Source organism: Lacerta agilis, chromosome 14, assembly GCF_009819535.1.
Source record: "Lacerta agilis isolate rLacAgi1 chromosome 14, rLacAgi1.pri, whole genome shotgun sequence".
Lineage (NCBI taxonomy): Eukaryota > Metazoa > Chordata > Lepidosauria > Squamata > Lacertidae > Lacerta > Lacerta agilis.
Window position 1 is genome coordinate 32165683 of NC_046325.1, and position 22820 is coordinate 32188502.

Sequence of the window (22820 nt, forward strand, 5' to 3'; positions counted from 1 at the left end):
CCTCATGAGGACGAAGGCAATCTTATCATGTTTGTGTTAATCTCATTGGGTGCAATCCAGCAAAACAAAAATCAGTCGTGCTGAACCTCCATTGAAATCAAAGGGACTTGAGTGCACAGTTAACGTTTTAAGTCTCACAGAAATCAGTAGGACCTAGGTAGGACTTGTATTCTCCGAACTCTGCCAATTGTGTAAGTTTGGCTTTCCCCCAGTCTATAGTCACCAGGACCAGAGGTGTTACTGAATCAGAGCACCTGTTACTTCAAGAGACCTTAGTTCCAGATGCATGTTGGCTGTTGAACCATTGCATTACATTTCTTTTAAGACAAAACGAAAAGAAAACATGAAAATGCCTTATGTGGTTATTTCTTTTTCACACGGCTCGCATGTGGATGTAAGAAAACAAAACAAAACAAAAAAGAAATATGTTTTTCTAGCTGCCCATAGTCATCTGTTTTCTGAATGTTTTCCATTTCAAAAGTGACAATCCTAGATGACTGATCTAGACAAAATGTTTAGTGACAGACTTTTAGGCCTAACAAGCTAAACACACTCGAATGCACAAGGGTCTTAAGAAAAATAAGGAATCCTTGTTTATATACAATTGTACATATTTTTTTTTTTTTTTTTTGGTGCAATAAAGTTTGTTTTGGCAGGATCCGAGTTTCTTTTTTGTCCTGAATTGGTAAAAGAACAGGGAATGCCCCCAAAGGGGGTCTTGTTTTCATAAGCAGCTTGTATCAGGGATGTACTGTATTCCCTTTTGGTGAAACTTCCAGGTCCCACACGTGCCATTGGTTGGTGGGACCAGTGGCAAAGGGGGTGTGTGTGAAGCAATGATTGCTGTACTTCCTACAGAATAAAGCAAAGGTTTATGCACACACCTTTCTCCCAGTGTTAGAAACTCAGATATATGAGCCAGGGGCCAAATGGCTCCTTAAACCAAGGTTGCAGTCACCAAAACAGAATGTCTAGTTGTCATTTTGGGGCAAGACGGTTCTAAAGTCATCTTTTGCAAATGATGGGCTGACTGGGTTTGATTTACACACACACACCCTATACCCGAAGGCTAGTTCAGGTGATAATCTTGAACTAGATGAAGAACTTACAAGAAGAAGAGTCACTTGATTCAGCGACAGTCCACATATGTATTGGCCTATTCCTGCCTTTTTTTCCCCTTAAGGCAGAAACGGACCATTTGTAATGTAGGAATAGTCTTCACAATTGTGAGCAGGACGGGGGGGGGGGTAAGTGAAGACAAGCACACCAATTAACTATATATATTACTATAACATTGCTGATTGCCCCTGCACAGGCTGCACAGAAAAAGCATTTTGGTTCCTGAAATTCATTCTGATGGTGCGATGAAATATAACATAGAATTCTACAGGACGAGGTAGTAAGTGTGTTAAAAAAGTCCAAATTGAATGATCCCCAGGCATGCACCTCCAGGTGGTGGAGATGTCAGGAGTCATCCTGGCGCCCGGGCATCTTCTTTCGGCCGCAAGTGGCCAATACTCTGGTGCAAAATGCGTCTGGCTAATTTCGAACACTGCTTTCTCCACTGAGGCAAGCAGGAAATATCATTGCAGTTCAATGACACAAGAGGCACAAGGAGGGCGTACGACCTAGACCTAGAGAAAGTCCCAAGGACTGGACAGAGGGCCACAGTTGGGCCCTGGCCCTGAGGTCCCCCACTCCTGGCTTTGGATGAGCACTTTACAATCTACAATCTAGATTGACACACTCCATAACTAAAAATATTAAACGTTCATCAAGTACCTCATTCCCAGAAGCGTCATCACATTCTTTGGGACACAAGCCTCGCTTCACTTACCGTATTTTTCTGTGTATACCACGCCCCCATAGATATTTTTGGGGACTCAAACTTAAGAAAATGGGGGGAGATTGCCCAGAGTTGTCAAGGTTTTTTTTGCAGAGGATTGCCCCCAGTTGCTCACCCGCCTGAGCTGCGCTGCCAAGCATGTGCTGCTGTTGTTTAGTCGTTCAGTCGTGTCCGACTCTTCGTGACCCCATGGACCAGAACACGCCAGGCTCTCCTGTCTTCCACTGCCTCCCGCAGTTTGGTCAAACCCATGTTGGTAGTTTCGAGAACACTGTCCAACCATCTCATCCTCTGTCGTCCCCTTCTCCTTGTGCCCTCCATCTTTCCCAACATCAAGCCACCCACCAGCTGTTCCCTCACTGTCAGAAGCACCAAATCGTACACCAGATTGCCAAGGCAAAAGTACGGTAAATAGACACCCAGCCCACGTCACCAATATGCACTGACCATGTGTAAGATGGCACCCCAGTTTTAAACTTACTTTTCTGGGATAAAAAACTCGTCTAATACACGGAAAAGTACGGTACTTCCTCTCTTGCTCATTTCCTACGCAAGCACCCCATGCCAACTCCCCCTTTCCTGCCTGACATAATTCTTAAACCTGCTTATTCACTTGTAAGCAAACTCCAGTGCTGGGGAGGATGTTTCCCACCCTAAAGGCTGAAGAACATTAACCATTTGTTGCAAGTCATACAAAAACCCATGTGGTACAGTCAGTGCTTTTTCTGGGGGTGCTCAAGGGCAAGGTAAAAGTAAAGTTAAAGGACCCCCACACAGTTAAGTCCAGTCAAAGGCGACTATGGGGTTGCGCCGCTCATCTCGCCTTCAGGCCGAGGGAGCCGGCGTTTGTCCACAGACAGCTTTCTGGGTCATGTGGCCAGCATGAATAAACCGCTTCTGGCGCAACGGGACACTGTGACGGAAACCAGAGCTCACGGAAATGCTGTTTACCTTCCCGCCGCAGCGGTACCTATTTACTTGCACTGGCGTGCTTTCAAATTGCTAGGTTGGCAGGAGCTGGGACAGAGCAACGGGAACTCACTCCGTCGCAGGGATTTGAACTGCCGACCTTCTGATCGGCAAGCCCAAGAGGCTCTGGTTTAGACCACAGTGCCACCCACAGCACCGGCACCTTTTTCCCCCCTAGAAGAAAAGCACTGGTTAAAAGTGTGGAACATACTGTAACAACTTGATGGTGAGTACCGGCACTTTTTTCCCCTTTTAAGAAAAGCACCGGGTACAGTGGTTAGGAGTGCTGGAGGCCCATGTTCAAATCGCCACTCAGAAGTGCAACCCACCTGGGTGACTTGGCCCACCTGGTTTCTCAACCTGACTTTTTATCTTACAAGGCTGTGCTGAGGATACAATGGTGAAAAGCAGGGTATCTGCTGCTATGATATCCAAGTAGACGCCCAAAGCATCTCATGGGAGGGTTTGGCCAGCTGCCTAGAACTGCTGAACTTGAGGCAGAGTCACCCAGAGGGACTGCATAAGCATTTCTGCCCAAGTCAGGTTTGTGGTGGATGTTGCTTACCACAATCTCCGGATCCCCTCTGCATGTGAACAGCAGGCAGTTTTCTGTAAGCTGCCTTAAAGTGATTTTTGTGAAGCTACCAGAGGCAGTTCCTCCTCACTTGCTAAGAAAAGCAAATCCTACCTGTGGAAATGACTCCTTTGCTCTGCTGACTCAAATGCTTGATCTAAATGAGCAAAAACACACACGGATGATTTTTATAACTGTAACCACAAAGCCTAAGGTGGAATCTTGGCCCTAGGTGTTTCTCTGCATAAGTGGATGAAAGAGCTCTTCAAATGCCCCGTGAGATTTCTAGGTTGTTCACAATAATGACACAGGGAAGAATCTTAAGGCTGTTTCGTGAAATCCACATTACTGCATTTGCAAAGAATAAAAGTGAGTAGATTTCACTATACAAAGGTACAAACAGTTCTCTTCCTGTCCCCATCCTCTTGTCTTCCTGGTTGTGGAGATGACAGAATTTGAAAATGCATCTAGAGCTACTAGACTCCAATAATTCAAATAAGTTTTAAGCCCTGTCATCACAGGACTAGAAACTGATTTTTTTTTAAAACACAAATTGAGGACAATTTCAACACTGTAATGGGGCATGAATGTACAGAATAGTAAAATTATTTGGTCCCTTTCCCAAAGCCCCAATAAGGAACAGTATAGAATTTTGGCTGTTTCACCATCTAAAGACGGAGTTCTCTCATCTCATTGTGAGATAAACAAGGAACCCTTAACTAGGGAAGAAGGCAGCCAGTGTGCACAGAGTTAAATCAAGTATACAACAATGTAATTAGGAAATGGGGGAAAGGAGGAAGAGACGCTTACAACACATACATTGACACCAATCCTCACCTCCAATCCTCTCCACTTTCTAAGTCTTCAAGGAGAAAAAAAAAACCACACATCCACCCCTTTCCAGTCATGAGGACTAACAGCTTGCTAATGAAACTAGTCTCTCCATCATGCAGAAGCCCAAAAATCAGTGTCAAATATACCTGCTTGGCAGGGTTTGGTAACGCAGACATTTTCTTCTAAAGACTTGGGGGGGGGGGAAATATCTATAGGCATTCGATGTGACTCAGCTTTATCATACTAATGCAAAAAGCATCATCCCATTTAAATGAAAATGTTCAGATAAATCAGTCCCCCTTTCGGCTGTCAAGGTAAAGCTTCCTTCGCTTCTTCTGGTGTGATTTCCTGAGAGTAAAGCTCTGTGAAGAGGGCAGGTAGCCAGTACTGTGGTTCCACTGGAGCTTGGGTATCCAGCCACGCCATGCCTTCTTTCAGCAAGTGATCCTGCAAAAAGCCACAGAATATTATTTGGAGAGGAGGGCTATCACAAGTGGCTCTGCACTTTCCCCCGCAACACAGTGCAGGCAGGCAGAACATACAAAAAGCCCATCTAGTCCAGCATCCTATTCTCACAGTAGCCAACCAGATGCAGGAACTGAGTGCAAGAGGACTCTCCCAACAGCAGGCTTGGGGAACCCTGAGCTTCGTAGGGGAGAAACCCTAAAACAGGGGGAGGACTGAGCATGCTCAGTGGCTACAGAATGTTGACTTACTGTTGGGGAAGAAACAGAAAGCAGCAGGAGGGTTCATGGAATGGATAGCTTAGAATCCTCAACAGAGAAGACTCCATGCTGCAACATTTAGTTGCAAGCAAACATGTATAATGATATGCACCTTTGCCTAACCTATACAACTTCTAACGCAATATTTCATTTTCCTAGCTGCCAAGAGGTGGGTGCTCTTTTCTTTTTATAACGTAACTCGTTGTTTACATACCAAAACTTGCTTCGCTCGTTCCACCTCCCACTTCAAACTCGACTTGATCTCACTGATGGTCACGTACCCCTTTTTCTGAAACGGAGAGTAAAGAAAGGAGGCGATTTCAAAATAAGAAGAAGAAGAAAGAAGAAAGAAGAAAGAAGAAAGAAGAAAGAAGAAGAAGAAGAAGAAGAAGAAGAAGCAGAAGAAGAATTTGGATTTGATATCCCGCTTTTCACTACCCGAAGGAGTCTCAAAGCGGCTAACCTTCTCCTTTCCCTTCCTCCCCCACAACAACACTCTGTGAGGTGAGTGGGGCTGAGAAACTTCAAAGACCCAGGGTTATGCCCCCAGCATGGGGGGGTTGGAAAAGAAGTTTAGGTAGGGCTTCTGACTAGGGAGAAGCAATGTCCTCTTGTCAGGGACTGGACTGAAGGGGACGAGATTGAGAAGGAATTATGGAGCTCCTCCCTCCCCCTTCTGTCTCCCAACAGAGGCCAGTGAACTATGGGTGACCAGAAGGGTGTCGATGAAACACACACAGAGACAGTCGTACCTTGGATCCGAATGCCCTAGAACTCGGATGTTTTGGCTCCCAAACGCCGCAAACCCAGAAGTGATTGTTTTGGTTTGTGAACGTTCTTTTTGGAACCCAATCGTCTGATGGGGCTTCTGACTGGCTGCAGGAGCAAAGCCGTGATTTGGTTTTCAAACGTTTTGGAAGTTGAACAGACTTCCAGAATGGATTCTGTTCGACTTGCAACATAGGACTGTATAGGCAAGGGATTGAAAGCTCAGTACAAGAACTTTGAATCAACCCCTTGAATAATAGCAGAAACTGAGTCAACCGGGCATGGGTACCTCAGCAAGCTGTATCACAACCGTGTGGTCCATATTTAGTTCAGCCGGCACAGACTGGATCAGGTAGGTCCCACCAACAGGAAGGATCCCAAAGCCGTTTCCTAGAACTTTCAACTTCTTAATTGCCCGGATGAGGTCATCTCTGAGGAGCCAGGGAAAGAAGAGTCAGGGCAAAGGATGGTCTCAGTGGAAGCACAGAAAAGCTACAAAACATAACACTTGGTGCAGAAATGAGTTACCTGAGAAACACAGTTTTCTTCTCTTTTCTTTCCGAGCACAATTCAAAGTGTTGGTGTTGACCTTTAAAGCCCTAAACGGCCTCGGCCCTGTATACCTGAAGGAGCGTCTCCACCCCCATCGTTCAGCCCGGACAATGAGGTCCAGCTCCAAGGGCCTTCTGGTGGTTCCCTCACTGTGAGAAGTGAAGCTAAAGGGAACCAGTCAGAGGGCCCTCTGCCTGGTTCCTTGTAACTTCGCTTCTTGCAGTGAGGGAACCGCCAGAAGGCCCTCGGAACTGGACCTCAGTGTCCAGGATGAACGATGGGGGTGGAGATGCTCCTTCAGGTATACTTGGCCGAGGCCGTTTAAGGCTTCAAAGGTCAGCACCAACACTTTGAATTGTGCCTAGAAACGTACTGGGAGCTAATGTAGGTCTTTCAGGACTGGTGTGATATGGTATCGCCGGCCATTCCCAGTCTCCAGTCTAGCTGTCACTTTCTGGATTCATTGTAGTTTTCCAGGTCACCTTCAAAGGTTGCCCCACATAGAGCGCATTGCAGTAGTCCAAGCAGGAGATAACTAGAGCATGCACCACTCTGGTGAGACAGGTAGGGTCTCACCCTGTGTACCAGATGGAGCTTGTAGACAGATGCCTTGGACACAGAACTGACCTGCGCCTCCATGGACAGCTGTGAGTTCAAAATGACTCCCAGGCTGCGCACCTGGTCATTCAGGGGCACAGTTACCCCATTCAGGACCAGGGAGTCCTCCATACCCACCCACCCCCTGTCCCCCAAAAACAGTACTTCTGAACTTGTCAATGTGCACGACTGATTTAATTATTTCCTGTGGGAAGCTCTGCTCCATCACCCTAGACATTGCCAGTGAACCTTCAGCAGCCACAACTAATTATGCAAAATGATGCAAAACATATTACACCCCCCACTGCGGTGCAGTCTCCAACGCAAGGCTTACTGGCTGACGTCTTGCGCAAATTTTCCTCTCCCCTTCAGCACTTGCTGGTGAAGTTCTTCCAGTGTTATCAGCCCTAGCGGGAATGAGGAAGCAAGAGGCGTGTTAACACACAACCATCATGCATACAAGGAATTTGAATCCAACCCAATATGTTAGCAGGCTAAGGTTGCAATCCTATACTTAAGTTGACAGAATATTCACAACTCCCAGACTTAACATGTAGAATAAGAGAACAAGAAGAACATGGGTTTTAAGCAGGTTGGAAAATGTTTATTGGATATAAGGGAAATAATTGTGCACAGCTGAAAATGCCGGCAGCATTAAGATAAATTCAACAGTGTAAACAAGTTTTGATGGAGGCAGTAATGGAATACTGAATGGTATAGTTTTTGTAAAACATGCAGGGATTTATGGTATGTAAAATGAACCATGGAAAGAGAAGAATGGAAATCACTGATATCTTAAGGATGTAAAATGAGTACTTTGAATTGTAAAACAGAAAATTCAATTTAAAAAATTGGTTTTTGAACAGTTTAGTTCTCAAACATTTTGGCTCCCAAACGCTGCAAACCCGGAAGTGACTGTTCCAGTTTATGAACTATTTTTGGAAGCCGAACGTCCGATGGGGCTTCTGACCCTGCAGCCAATCAGAAGCTGTGCTTTGGTTTACGAACATTTTGGAAGTCGAACAGACTTCTAGAACGGATTCCATTCGACTTCCAATGTACGACTGTACTGTATATATAAAAGGTTGCAATCCTACACAATAGCTTTCCCCAACCTGGCGCTTTCCAGGTATTTTGGACTACAATTCCCATCAGCCCCAGCCAGCACAGCCATAGGTTCCCCCCCCCCTGAGTTCAATGCGGCTTCCTCCATAGTAAGAGTCTTACTCCTACTGATGCATGAAATTCTATGCACAACTACCAAGAAATAAGACCTACTGAATTCAGTGGGATTTACTTCTGAGTGGAGACGCTCAGGGTTGTGTTAATGTCTCTAGGGGGTTGGACTAGCATGGCCAGGAAGCTCGCAGATATCGGCCACCCATTCAGAGAGTGGCAGGCAGGCATTAAGAGAACTGTAAACACACACACACACACACAACCCTGAGAAGAGAAGAGACTGGACGCTATCCTCACCTCCATTTCTGTGCTTTAGAGCTAGACAGACTTCAATAATCTGAACACCGAGCTCGTAGTAAAAATCTCCAACACCCAACATTTCTGACCAGAATCCTTTGCCAGCTGCGGAAGAGGGAATGAAATATAGATATGAATATATGGAAGACAAAAAAAAAAGAACGCTGCGTTATTATTATTTTAGAATCTCCAGGACCAAATTTTGCAAGTTTAGATTTTTTCAATAAAGAAAAAGGCAAAGGAACTTCCTAGTTTGGCGAGTGTCAAGAATTCAAAGGGGACAAGACCTGCTCTCTGCCTTCCCTATCCATGATTTTTGGAACATTTCCTCGAGAGTGATTTTCCATTTTTCAGTGAGAAGTCCACGGGAAGTTATTTATGCTCATCCAATTCTTCTTACTGACTGTAAATTTAACTTGCATCTGAGCAAGGACAAGTTGGGGATAAGGAGTTATAGACAGGCCCACCGTCCACTCCCAACAGCAACATGGCTTGGGAAGGCAGAGCATGGATCAAAATGGTCCCTCGTCTAACCTTTGTTGGAGATGTAAGAAAGAAGTGGGGACGCTATTGTATATGTGGTGGCTATGCGAGGATATAAAAATTTTGGGGTTAATGGTACATACAGAAATGACAAAAATGATGAAAAAATCAATAGTAAAGAAACCGGAGGCATATTTGCTAGGTTTATTAGATGAGCAAATACCTAGTGGAAAGAAAAGTGTATTTTTGTATGCTAGCACGGCCGCCAGAATGGTGATAGCAGCTAAATGGAAAACACAACAGGTCCCAACAAAGGATGAGTGGATAGGCAAGTTAAATGAGTATTTGTTAATGGCAAAACTGACGGCAGCAATAAGAAACCAAACAAATCAAAATTTGAAGGAACAATGGAAATGTTATGAAGGGTATATGGAGAAACGTTGCTCAAAGAAAGAAGTGCTAATATGCTTGGAGTAAGAGGTATGAAGGAATTGTTAAATAATAAATTAATATAAAGAATTAAAGATGATTATAGAAATATATAGAAGTTAAGATTGTACAAATAGTGAACAAATAGCTTATAATGGAAGTCGAAAGAGTGATGGAGGTAAGTCAGAGGGGTGTTTGGTGGTGGGTGTGAGGATGGAAAAATGGGAAATGTATGATAAAAATGATACTGTATGTTAATGTGAGAATGTATTGGATGTATTGTGTTTTAATCAATAAAGCTTTTGCAATAAAATTTTTAAAAAACAAAAAAAACAAAATGGTCCCTCCTCAGAGGGCTTACAACTTACATTATATACTGTGATAACTCGTTTTTTATTTAATTTGAGAAAACAATGCCACTCCTTTTTATTTTTAATGGAAACACGGAAGATCGAACTGAAGCACCAAAGAAAGACCAGCAGATTCTGCAGAAACCCTTCCTGCCCCCTAAATCCCTGCCTCCCCCATTTCTTACAGGCTAGGGGATCAACCCCGATCGTTGCACACATGTCCTGGAAACTGGACTCTGAACTGCGGGTTTTTACGGATCTCTTGCTTGTGTTTGCTGGCAAACTCTTCAAGGTTAGTTTTAAACGTATCCAGCTGCTTGGACATCTGTAAACGAAGCCAGGGGATAGAAAGAAGAAACAGGTTTAAAACGATCTTCTTCGAAAGGCTACTAATTCGAAATACACCTTTGAGACCCAGAACAGACTGATGTTTCATAAGGGACAGCTCTCTGTCGCCATTACCACAAAGAAAACGATTTATGGGAAAGCCTTTTTTGCTCCAGTGCTGTCTTCTTAATAGTTTAAAGACTAATGTTGGGATTAAGCCAATGAATTATCCATCTCCATGTCCCATCCACTGGGAAGCCAGAAATTATGGCTGTCATATACCCATCAATACAGACATATCACCTATGTATTTTTCTATTCTATTCATTTCCCCTGCTGTTGGTTCCCCCTGATCAGTGCAACACCCTGTGACAATGGGAACCACAGGTTGATAATGTGCATCATGTACAGAAGCCTAGGCTCATACAAGAGCTTTTTAGATTCACACATTTTGCAATGGCCCTCCTTTTAACACTAAGATCAAACCTTAGTGATTCCTCATTACATCTCTGCAGATGTAATGAGGTCGAGGGAACGTTCTTTCATATGTGGTGGACCTGTAAAAGGGCAAAAGGGCATTGGGAAATAATTTAAAGTGAACTGGGGGGGGGAAAATGTTTTAAAGCACCTTCCCCCCCCAAAAAAAAAACCAGAGTCCTTTTCATTGGGGATAATTTAGATGGAAATTCCCAGATGTCAAAAAAGGTTATTCACATGTACGCCACTATGGCGGCCTGTGTTTTTTTAGCCCAAAAATGGAAAACAAGCAAGGTCCCAACTAAAGAAGAATGGCAACTTAAGCTGATGGAATATGCGCAGCTTGAGGATCTAACTTACAGAATAAGAGAATGAGAAGAACATTCATTTCAAGAAGATTGGAAAATGTTTACTGATAATAGTGTACACTTGAAAACGTTGGCAGCATTAAGATAAACTCAACAGTGTAAATAAGTTCTGGTGGAAGTAACAATGGAATAATGAATGGTTTAGTTTATATAAAAGATGCAGGGATTTTATGCTATGCAAAATGAAGCATGGAAAGAGAAGAAGGGAAGTCATTGATATCTTAAGGTTGCCTAAATGAATATTCTAAATTGTAAAATAGAAAATTTAATAATATATATATATATAAAATAAAATATAATAATAAACCTTTGTGTTTCCTCATCTCACCTGGACTAACTGGTCTTCAGCTAAAACTGTCCCACGTTCCTTGTATTTGGCCTACAAAGAAAAAAAAATGGTGGTAAGATGCAGAGTGATATGTAAGCCATTTCCCCTCCTGGATGTGCATCTCTGATTCTTAAACATCATTATGGGAGCCACAATGGCTACGTTCTCCTTCCACTGTCAGAGGAAGGATGCCTCTAAATGCCAGTTGCTGGGAACTGTGGCTGAGCAGAGCGCTGTTGCGTCCATGCCCTGCTTGGAGGCTTCACACGGGCTCTGGTTGGCCACTGTGAGAACAGGATGCTGGACTAGATGTAGCATTGGCCTGATCCAGCATACTCATCTTATGCTCTTATGAGAATGCCCTGTCCACAGGACTGTTTGGCAAGCACCCAAGACTCAGCTGTCTTAAGTTGTAGCACCAAAGCAGTGCAACTCTCCTTTCTCTTGAAGGCCAGCAAGCCGCCTTTCTGCCTATGTTTACGCAGCTTCCTAAGAGCACAATTCAAATTGTTTCTGAGCAGAATTCAAAGTGTTGGTGCTGACTTTGTAAGCCCTGAACGACCTCAACCCAGTACATCTGAAGGAGTGTCTCCACCCCCACCCCACCCCACATCATTCAGCCCGGAGACTGAGGTCCAGCTCCGAGGGCCTTCCAGCGGTTCCTTCACTGTGAAAAATGAAGTTACATTGAACCAAGCTGAGGGCCTTCTTGGTAGTGGCACCTGCCCTCTGGAATGCCCTCCCATTAGATGTCAAGGAAATAAGTAACTACACAACCTTCAGAAGAAATCTGAAGGCAGGCCTGTATAAGGAAGTTTTTAAGGTTTAAGGTTTTATTATGTTTTATATATGTTGGAAGCAGCCCAGAGTGGCTGGGGCAACCCAGTCAGATGGGTGGGGTGTAAAAAATAAAATTATTTATTATTATTATTATTATTATTATTATTGAATACGATGTCCCTATTTTCATCAGAGAAATATTGAAGAGATGCTCCATTAGCCTCTACTGGAACCCAGAAATAACTGACTGCACAAGTTGTCAAGAGCTGGTGTAGCTTAGCTGCTAAGAGTCTGAGCTACGAACCAGGAAGTTTCAATCTCCCTTCTTCCACACACAAGGTAGCCTGAGGCAAACCGCTCTCTCCTAGCCTCAGTCTCCACATCTGCAAAATGGAGCATAATGCTTACCTTACAGGAGCAATGGGGAAACCTGTGGCCCACCACATGACGTTGGACTAAAATTCCCATCACTGGAGAGCTTGCTGGTGCCAATGGGACATGCAGTCCAACAACATCCCGAGGGCCACAAACATGGATTTTTGTTAGAGGGGGCAGGCTTTTGTTGGGGGGGGAGGGCAGAACCTCAAATCTGTATTGATTTTGATTATTTTGAAGGAGGTGCAGCTGCCCCACTGCACCCCCTCGGCTATGCCCATGGCCACAAGTCTCCCATCCCTGCTTCTTCGCTCTCTTGAAGCAGAGACACGTATCTTCCGTACATTTTATTTTATTTTATTGCTATGGCTAGTGGCTGATGCAAATAAAGATTCTTTTTCTCTTCTTGTCTCATCAGACAAAAGTGCGAAGGAGACAAATTCCAGCAAAGGGTTTTAAGAAGCCAGGCAGCCCTAGTTTAGGGGAGAGGTGCAGCAGATTGAATGCCTGGGGGTAATCCCTGCCAGCTGCAGGATACAATAATGGGCAATGGGACTGAAGAGAAATGCCTCTGAGCACGTGCAAAGTGCGTTTCTCCACCACCACCACCCCTCGTCCAGCCTGGGGTTGAAGCAGGGCCAGATTTAGGTTTGATGTGGCTCTAAGCTTCTGAAGGTCATGGGGCCCTTTATATGTCCAGCTGTCCTTTGTCAACAACAAATTGTTGCTGTTTTTTTGTGTTGAATGTATGCTATATGGTAATTTATGGACCTCATAGGTATCTAAAGCCATTTGCACATCAAAATGTGTATTTTATCAAAGTAATCGTTGAACAGAAATACAATTAAGAAGAAGTCTATTAATAGTGAAATAATTATTAAGCTCTAACTTAAAATGATTTAGTTACAGATAGGTAGCCGTGTTGGTCTGCCATAGTCGAAACGAAATAAAAACTAAGTTTTTATTAAACAAAAAAATTCCTTCCAGTAGCACCTTAGAGACCAACTAAGTTTGTTACTGGTATGAGCTTTCATGTGCATGCACACTTCTTCAGATACACGAAAGTTCTGTTTCTTAAAATGATTTTTCATGCATAACAAACTTAATAATGCAAACACATTGGCATTTAGAAACACAATTTACACCATAGGAGCCGCACAACACCAAACACTGTTGCTGTATATAGGCTTTATTTTATTTGTTTTTTATCTTATATTTTGGAAATGTACATCCAGGGTTTTCTTCCCCTCCCTTTAATTTTTGGGGGGGTCCCCAAGAGAGCGGGGCCCTAAGCTATAGCTTGTTTAGCTTATACGTAAATCCGACACTGGTAAGGGTTAAAGAGCTTCCCAGGGAGTGGCAGGAGGCGCAAACTGCAGCCCCTTCCCCTCCTACAAAGGATGGGCTGGCGGGAGAGACAGCAAGCGAGCAGGATGGGAATGAAAGGAAGATCAGCTGGAAGAGGAAGAAGAAGAAGAAGGGGGGAAAGAAGCCTGACCTCGGCCAGCTTCTTCTTGGCGATGGCGCCGGCCCCGACTCCCCGGCGGTGCATTGCTGCCAGCGAGCGGCGTCGGGCTGGAGCCTCTTTAGGGAGATGGTGGAAAGGGAGTATTAAGCACAGTAGAGAAACCTATTCGTCCTTTACGTCATCAGTGCGCGACAGGAAGGAAGCGGTGTTTTGGGTTGGTGCCTCTGCCTACCCACTAGAGAGCTGGCCCAGGAAGTCCCGTGGCTGCCTTTTGGGGGGCTGCGGGGTTGGGTGGGACACGGTTAGGGTTAGGGTTGTCACCTTTGTTCTAGCAGAATGCGGGGCAGGTTTTTTTTTTTGGGGGGGGGCATTTCCCCCTCCCATCTGGTGCTGAAATGTCCGCAATAATTAGAGACGCAAATTCACAAATGACAATTGCACATATTTTTTTTAGGGTGGCATGGGCGGATAGGGTGCTGGACTTGCAACGTTTGAGTCCTAGGTTTTATGATAGTCTCCCCCCCCCCCAAAAAAAGAGCATTTGCACTGGATGGGACTAAAATAGCAAGATACTTGTTAAACCGGTTTCTCTTTCTTTTGAAACTACCGTACTGGATATATGGGCATTGCAACAGGCTGGGAGGAAGCCCCGTTAAATTCAGTAGGACTTGCTTCTGAGTAGGTTAGGTTAGTTTGTGCTGTGAAAAAGGCCTAAGTCCCCACTGAATTCTTGCAGGACTGACTTCTGAGTAACATACTTAGGCCAGCACTATAAAAGAGGGATATGTTTAGATGATTCACTCCCACGTCTGTCTTTTCTGGAAACTGGGTTAAATGTGCTGTCATATTGCCCTCTAGTGGCACACTGCTATAACAAAAATGGACTCAACTTGTGTGATGGTGGTGAAGAGCAATGGTCAGTCTTATCATCAGGCAGAGTGCAGTGGCCCCACAGAAAAAGGCAGCAAATTGTTGATTCTTGAATTTGTGGTTATTGTGTTGTTACTGACAGGGAGCGAAATATATCCATAGACATGGCATTTTCTGCTTCTAATACCAAAATAACTTGGGTGTTAATGCACCTTGACTTGGGGGAGGGGAGAGAGACCATTTGCCACTACTCAGACAGCAAAACGTACTTCATCAGTTCTTACAACCACTGTGTAACATCATTATGATTTCACCTAAATTGCAGGTGGGCAGAGTGGGGTGAAGGCTGAGAGACAGCAGTCAACCAAAGGCTAGCTGCAAAGTTCCTGAGCTGAGCGAGGAACCAGGTACTGCCAGGCTCATAGGCTCACATTCTTTCCCAATCACAAAAGTATTCCAGTGGTTATTGCATACCGGATTTGCACTTAACACTAACACACCTTCTCCAGATGTATCAGTTTGGCTGGCAGTGTACTTAGTTTGCCTCCGAGCATATTAAGATGGTGCATGGCTAGCGTCTTACAAGTATTGCACATGCGCACACCATGTGCCCTGTAAGCAGATAAAAATAACTATTTGGTGTTGTTGTTTTTTTAAAAATGGAAGTGATGGAAATCCAGGGTCGGCGGGGGTGGGGGGGAGATAAAACTGCTCCTTTGCATGGAAAAAAAACCCCCCAAATCTCGACTATCCTCATCAAGCCTTTGTGAACTGTGTTAAGACGATACTGGTATTTTATGGAGCCCTTCTAGGGCTGAAAAAAGGTTCTGCGTCTTTTTAATAAACGTGCAATCATAGTTATGTTTTAGATTTTTAAAACACACTTCTCTTTACTATTGTGCTGGTTGCAATGCTTCACTGTTGTGTAGAGGCTCTTTAAATCTTCAGGTTTTATATCAAACCTGTGCAGGAACCGAACCATTGATTTCATGACCCCAATACACGCTGTGTGGTGGTGCCCTGAGAACGGATTCTGAATCGCCTCCCTTTCATTCATCATACCAGATTCACAGATTAGTACAACCTGTAACTTTTGTTTCTGATGAGAGCACTTACTAATTCTTTTTGGGTTTTTAAAAGAAGAATTGAATAATACTCTTAACACTCACGTCTGAACTTGATAATAAATTGTTTTATTGCTGCTGTCATAATTATTGTTGACGCTCATTAGCAAAAGGTACAAAACAAGGAGAGTACAGAAGTTAGTCCAACTTTTCTCCTCAAGGAAGCTGTGAGCTATTGAAGCCTAGAAAAATAGAGGGGAAAAAGATAGTGAAATATGTAAAGTTTGCCAAGAACCCTGTTGTTTTGTGGGGGGAGTTAAAAATAGAGAAGGGGGGCAACTTTCTGTAAAGCTCTGAGCTGAGCATTCCTAGTTCAGCAATTGTATTTTATTTATTTACTTGGGAAACATATGTCACTTGATTACAATCATTTCTAAGCAGGAATGATTCAAACATACATTCAGTGGTATGTTTAGCCTGGTAAAGAGGAGATTGAGAGGAGATATGGTAGGTAAAGGTAAAGGTACCCCTGATAGTTAGGTCCAGTCGCGGACAACTCTGGGGTTGCAGCGCTCATCTCGCTCTATAGGCTGAGGGAGCCGGCGTTTGTCCCCAGACAACTTCTGGGTCATGTGGCCAGGATGACTAAGCCGCTTCTGGCGAACCAGAGCAGCGCACGGAAATGCTGTTTACCTTCCTGCCGGAGCGGGACCTATTTATCTACTTGCACTTTGATGTGCTTTCGAACTGCTAGGTGGGCAGGAGCTGGGACCGAGCAATGGGAGGTCACCCCATCGCGGGGATTCGAACCGCCAACCTTCTGATCGGCAAGCCCTAGGCTCTCTGGTTTAGACCACAGCGCCACCCGCGTCCCATCTTCAAATATCTAAAGGGCTGTCAAATGGAGGATGGCGCAAGCTTGTTTTCTCCTCCAGAGGGCAGGACCCAAACCAACGGCTTCAAGCTACAAGAAAGGAGATCCCGACTAAACACCACAAAGAATTTTCTGACAGCAAGAGCAGCTTGACAGTGGAACAGAGTCCCACGAGAGGTGGTGGACTCACCTGCCTTGGAGGTTTTTAAGCAGAGTTTGGATTATGATCTAGCTGAAATTCCTGCATTGCAGTGGGGTTGCACTAGATGGCTCTTGGGGGTCACTTCCAACTTTACAGTCTTATGATCCATCTTGCGTGGTTTTGTCTATACTGACTGGCAGTGGCTTGTCAGAGTTTCAGGAAAGGGTCCTTCCTCCTAGTCCTACCTGGTGATACTGGGGATTGATCCTGGGGCTTTCTGCATACTCTTACCACTGAGCTACGGCCTTCTTAGGCAGTGTATGAGAAACTCAATGCAATTGGGGGGGGGGGGGGATAGTTAAAGCTATAGAATCAGAATTCAGTTATAATGCCTGCTGAAGTTCCAGAGGGATGGGGTTGTCTGTCTGTCCTCACCTGGAAGGGAGCTCCATAAAACGGATCCCACAATACTGAACTCAATGGCACCTGCTGGATACAAGATGTGCACCTGAGCCATAGGGGAATATTTAGCAAGCTTTATATATGGGTAGCGCTGTGGGTTAAACCACAGAGCCGATGGGGTGAGCTCCTGTTGCTCGGTCCCAGCTCCTGCCCACCTAGCAGTTCGAAAACATGTCAAAGTGCAAGTAGAAAAATAGGTACCACTCTGGCGGGAAGGTAAACGGCGTTTCCATGCACTGCTCTGGTTTGCCAGAAGCGGCTTAGTCATGCTGGCCACATGACCCAGAAGCTGTACGCCGGCTCCCTCAGTCAGTAAAATGAGATGAGCGCTGCAACCCCAGAGTCGTCCGTGACTGGACCTAATGGTCAGGTTACCTTTATATACTGCTTAATTCCCAAAACCCACAAAGCACCTCTCTAAGAAGCATACACAAAATAACATAAAACATTCAAAGATAATAGCGGTGAAAACAAGCACAATAAACAATAAACGCTGCAAACAAACACAATAAAATTACCCAAATATAGATTAAAATTCACAGTTTTACAAACAAGCGCACATACTAAAATGACATGTCTGGGTAGGTGTGCCTAAAGGAAAATGGTTTCAGCTTCAGAAACTACAACAAAGACATGGGGGAATTGCTGCACGTAACTAGATTGATTTCTCACAAGTGTGGATCAAACATGCTGCGGCATTTGTAGAAATGCCAGTTCCGTAGACTGAAGTGACCAAGTGGGCATATGTGGGGTAAGAAAACCGGTCCAAAGCTGTAGCAACGTTTATTCACTAATAACACCGCCATCTCTTACCCAAAAGAACCTGAATTCCCACAGGCATCTGGTTGGCCACTGTGAGAACGGAATGCTGGGCTGGATCCTGTTCTGATCCAGCAAGCTTTTCTTACGTTATTATGTAAATGAAACAATTTTTATAGCTCCCAAATTTCCCTTGGATCAACCTTCTGTGGCCACTTCTTATTCAATGTTAACATTTGCCACCCACTGATTCTGTAGTAGCAGTCAACAGCAGATAAGGAGCGGCGACCAGTATTCGGGAATTTCTGGCATATAGCCATCAACTCCGGACCTTTCAGATCAGCCGCTGCTTCTTTGGCACCCATAAAAGACTGTTGCCCAAACCACCACGTGGGTTGTCTGTGGAGTCCCAGCTCTTCCTTGCCTTTGGAAGGAAAAGGGAAGAGAGGGAAAGGGAAAGGAAGCGAATCACTCACATTGGCCTGCAGAGGTCAGCAGAAATCAGCCATGCCAGATGTTCTTGCCTCCGGATGTCCTTCCAGTCATCTGAACCTTTTGGCAGAGCCAGGCTAGAAGAAAGAGGCTGTGAAGTAGACATTTGCTGCCACAGGGATCCCAGAGATTGAGATGGCGGGTTGGGGGTGGGGAGCAAAGTTGCAAAAGGGTTGTAGTTGGTGGGGAGGGGGCGTCGGAGGAAAATCCCAGGTGCCCAGTTGCCTAGGCAACTAAAAATTTGATGCTGGCAGCTAGGAATTGGAAACAGCTTTCTTAATGCAGTCCTTGTAATAGACCTCCATAGGAATTTCATGCCTGACAGCAATTCCCATCTATATATAATGCAGGAGGCGTGTTGGAATGAGAAAAACTTGGGTAGACATAAGCAGGTTGGCATCAGTCTGCAGGTGCCATTTTCTAAAATGGCCACGAATCATTCTATTGGAGCAGCTGTTTATAGACATACAATTTCTGTCAAAGGATATTTAAAAAAAAACCCACCAGCGGTACCTATAGCTCCACATAAATTAAGCATTATGTAGAAGATATTTGTTGGCAGGGTCGATCTCCTTAAGTTTCCTTGCATATTTTGCTGGCATTTTAAGATTGTTTGCTTCTGAGTTCTTTGATTTTATATCTACCCTGACTTTGTAAATGCTGCTATTTTACTGTTTTATTGTAATGTAGTGGCTTAGTATACACCATGTTGAGATTCTTGAATGAAAGGTGATATAAAAAATATTTTAATACATTTTTGGCTTTAGCCATTTCTTTTTTTTTTTTAAGATATCTATTTTTTTTATATCAGAGTAAAGGATAACAGTTTCCATCTGATCTCAAAATTACTTTATTACAATATCTAAAAGGTGAGGTAGTACTGGTGCAGTTAAAAAAGTTATGAACAAAACTGTTAATTTTTATTTTTCTACCAGTTTCTTCTTTTTCCCAGTGTTAAATTCAGTTGTCCACATTTCTACTTAAAAAATAAAAAAATCCTCATGACAAGTTGTACATTTTAGTGCATATTTCTCATAGTCAACATATTTTTGAATGCAGTTTTGAGTAATAAATGCATTTTTCAAGCGATTTCCCCTAATAGAATGCATTTTTGCATGTTACTTTTACCAATATATTCATTTTTTAAATGAACAGTTACCACTAATATGTTCTTGCACACATTGGTTGGTGGCACAATTCAAAGAGCAGCTGCTTCTGTTTTTGTATTGGTCTGATAAGTGCAAATTAGAGGGTTTCTCATTCAACTTCAATCAAAATCAGATTTCTCTGCCATCCCTATTTACAACTGACTATTGTTTTATTATGTATAGTAAATGTTTGCAAACATCACTTTTTCAACAGATTTTTAGATTGACTGAACTATGATAATACCTGGCTTTTAACACCTGGGGTGTATATTTTTAGGACAACTTATAACTTATTTCTGTAAGTTGTTTTAATGTTATAATCCACCTTGGGACCTTAGGGTGAGGGGTGGGTAAACAGTATTAGCAATATAACTTGGAGGAGGAAAAGGAGATCTGATTTACTTTGCAGCTGAAATACTTACTCTATGCTGAAATAGGACCTTCTTTCGCAGACCAAACAAGTTGTTGAGCTCACCTCTGTTTCCCCATATTTTGCAGAATGCATTTGATGAAGTCCGTTGCCTCCCGAGATCCAGCTTCAATGCCTTGATTCCTTGTATCTAACGCTGTGGGTTCAGCATCTCTCCTGGATGGGTCAATTCTGTTACTGGGGGAACATACACAAAAGGCATCTCTCTGGGATTATGGGATACTATAATGCTTCAGCTCTGTTAAAACCGTTTCATCTCCCCCCTATCCCCCCCCCACAAACGTATTGCTTTTCTTTATAGTGGGTGGCGCTGTGGTCTACCTCTCGGGCTTGCCGATCGGAAGGTCAGCGGTTCAAATCCCTGCGACGGGGTGAGCTCCCGTTGTTCGGTCCCAACCTAGCACGTCAAAGTGCAAGCAGATAAATAGGTACCACTCCGGTGGGAAGGTAAACGGCGTTTCCGTGCGCTGCTCTAGTTCGCCAGAAGTGGTTTAGTCATGCTGGCCACATGACCTGGAAGCTGTACACCGGCTCCCTCGGCCAATAAAGCAAGATGAGCGCTGCAACCCCAGAGTCGTCCGCGACTGGACTTAACAGTCAGGGGTCCCTTTACCTTTACCTACCCTGGCAAGGTAGGTTAGTCAGAGAAAGATTACCTGGGCCCAAGCTCACCACTAGGCTCAGGGCTGGATTTAGGTTTGTTGAGGCCCTAAGCTATTGGAGATAATGGGGCCCTTTATATGTCCAGCTGCCCTTTGTCAACAACAAATTGCCGCTGTTTTTTGTGTTGAATATATGCTATATGGTAATTTATGGACCTAATAGGTATCTAAAGCCATTTGCACATAACAAAGTACGTATTTTATCAAAGTAATTGTTGAACTAAAATACAATGAAGAAGTATATTAATAGTGAAGTACAATTAAGAAGTATATTGGGGGGGCAAGAGAGTGGGGCCCTAAGCTTATTTAGCTTATACGTAAATCCAGCACTGACTAGGCTTCATGGCTTGGCAGGGATTTGAACCTATGACTCTCAAATGTTGCAAGTCCAGCACTCTATCCACCATGCCACCCTAAAAATATGTGAATTCTCATTTGTGAATTTGTGCCTCTAGTACAGTAGTTATTGTGGACACTTTACGAAGGTCTGAAAAGACACAACATTGGTAAAGATGGTAACCAGAGCTAGAATATTTCCTTCCCTGTCCATTATAGGACGGGTGCCTGGATCTTTCCTAGCCCATGCATGGCTTTCGTTGCCCTAACAAATTATTTCTAGCAATTGTTTTTTGAGGTAACATGAAACAGTAGCAACCAGCAATTACTGTTTGGTACAGTCACCAAAAGGCTGAAAGAAAATGTGGGTTTCTCCATGTTTATCTACTAATACGGTATGGGAACACATTCTGGAAATGTAAATCTTCCTGTACAAATTAAAGCTACTTTTCACTCTCCTCCATTCTTGTGAATTCTGGCTCCAAAGTGTGTTGAAAATCCGTTTTAGATAATATGCGTTCCTGCATCCAAACTGATCAGCCCCATTGGACTGTACTGTAAGACTGATCCATGTTTGAGTATGCTAGCCCATGGAGCGGAACAAGGCAAGATCCTGGACAAGAAAGAAGTGTTCCCTTCTCACCTGCATTTCTCTCTTCCTACTCAGCCTTCCAAACATCAGTTTGACCAGTGCTTTCCCTAAAATCCTGGGTAAACCACCTGTGCTATAGACTTACTCAATCATGTTCTCTCTCCTGTTCAAGAGCCACTCCACAAAGTTCTTCTTCATCATGCTGTCCAAAGTTCGACTGTAATCGCTTGCTAATGTCCCCTCTGAATACCGTCTCTGCAGAAACCTGGAGTTCTTTGTGTTTTCTCTAAGAGCAAAACAGAAACACATAGGGTGTGTACACACTGGGAAAAAATCCTCATCTCTCGTTCGAACAGCACTCTAGCTAAAGGATGGGGAACTCCTTTCGGCTCATGGGTCAGATCCCATTGTGGATAACTCTGCAGACTATGTGTGAAAGGGGACAGTTGAAATTTGCTGCCAAATGCAGCACAACTGATTGGGAGCAAGCTGCACGGCTTTTGGAGACCTCAGATTCTATCAGGAGCATTGAGCAGAAAGTCCCAGGTGGATTTGACTCTGGTAGCGTTGCTTGCATTTGTCATCAAATGTGAATGGCACCAATTGCAAGCCACAGGTGCAAAGGAACAACCAATAATGCTCTATAAGGTTCCTGATTGCTCCTTTGCAACTGCAGCTTAATCTGTGGCTGGTTGGAAATTAGGACAAATTAGGAATATTGGTGGGCCTAATTTAGTCTGTGGACCGGAAGTTCCCCATGCCTGCTTTAGCATAAGAAAACACTTTAGCTTAGCAAGACACCCAATTTAGATACATGTTTCTCCTCATCCTTGGGACAACCACGGATACTTAAATTTCAGTCCACACATTTAGCCTAAAAAGTGCAGATCAGGTCAGTTCAGAACTCACAAGGACTGACTTCCTCAGGTATCCCTGTTCATACACTTACCTTGAGTCGTTTTCTTCCATCAGCACAAAGCTGACAGAGACCAAAAGGAGGAAGAGAACTTTGAAGGACATCACGTTTGAAGCTCGAGTTCTGTGATTTAAAAACAGTACATGGTGTATCAGATAGGAAGGTGGGGGGGATGGATTCCTCTGAACTGGCACTGAAAGGATTTATTTGATGGCTGTGCTTTAGTGACTTTGGGGGGGGGTATCAAATGTTAGTCATACTTAAGAGTAGACACACTGATTTCATTGTATCTGCTCTGAGTAGGACTGAGTAGGTCATCTTTTGAGACCACTTGCAGATGAGCATTT

The 22820-nt window shown here is 43.9% G+C and overlaps 2 protein-coding genes across 2 annotated transcripts; both read right to left on the minus strand.

The window, feature by feature from the left end:
* Positions 1 to 4139: 4139 nt before the first annotated feature.
* SNF8 (SNF8 subunit of ESCRT-II) lies at positions 4140 to 13862 on the minus strand. Its single transcript, XM_033170488.1, is given in 9 exon segments — positions 4140 to 4670; positions 5163 to 5237; positions 6006 to 6147; positions 7200 to 7272; positions 8342 to 8446; positions 9789 to 9831; positions 9833 to 9928; positions 11104 to 11154; positions 13757 to 13862. Coding segments are annotated over 9 exon segments (777 nt in total). The 5' UTR covers positions 13811 to 13862; the 3' UTR covers positions 4140 to 4532.
* Positions 13863 to 15768: 1906 nt separating this feature from the next.
* Positions 15769 to 22592, minus strand: LOC117058581 (gastric inhibitory polypeptide-like). Its single transcript, XM_033169824.1, has 5 exons — positions 22507 to 22592; positions 21703 to 21843; positions 20013 to 20144; positions 18374 to 18466; positions 15769 to 15902 (listed from the first exon to the last, which is right to left on the minus strand). Exons 1-5 carry the CDS (start codon positions 22575 to 22577, stop codon positions 15893 to 15895), a joined length of 447 nt encoding a protein of 148 aa, XP_033025715.1. The 5' UTR covers positions 22578 to 22592; the 3' UTR covers positions 15769 to 15892.
* Between the last annotated feature and the right edge of the window lie 228 nt (positions 22593 to 22820).

Coding starts and splice junctions, on each gene's coding strand:
- LOC117058581 (XM_033169824.1), bottom strand. CDS start 22,577: ATGTCCTTCAAAGTTCTCTTCCTCCTTTTGGTCTCTGTCAGCTTTGTG. Junction 21,844..22,506: donor ATGGAAGAAAACGACTCAAG/GTAAGTGTATGA, acceptor TTTTGCTCTTAG/AGAAAACACAAAGAACTCCA. Junction 18,467..20,012: donor CAAAATATGGGGAAACAGAG/GTGAGCTCAACA, acceptor TCTTTCTTCTAG/CCTGGCTCTGCCAAAAGGTT.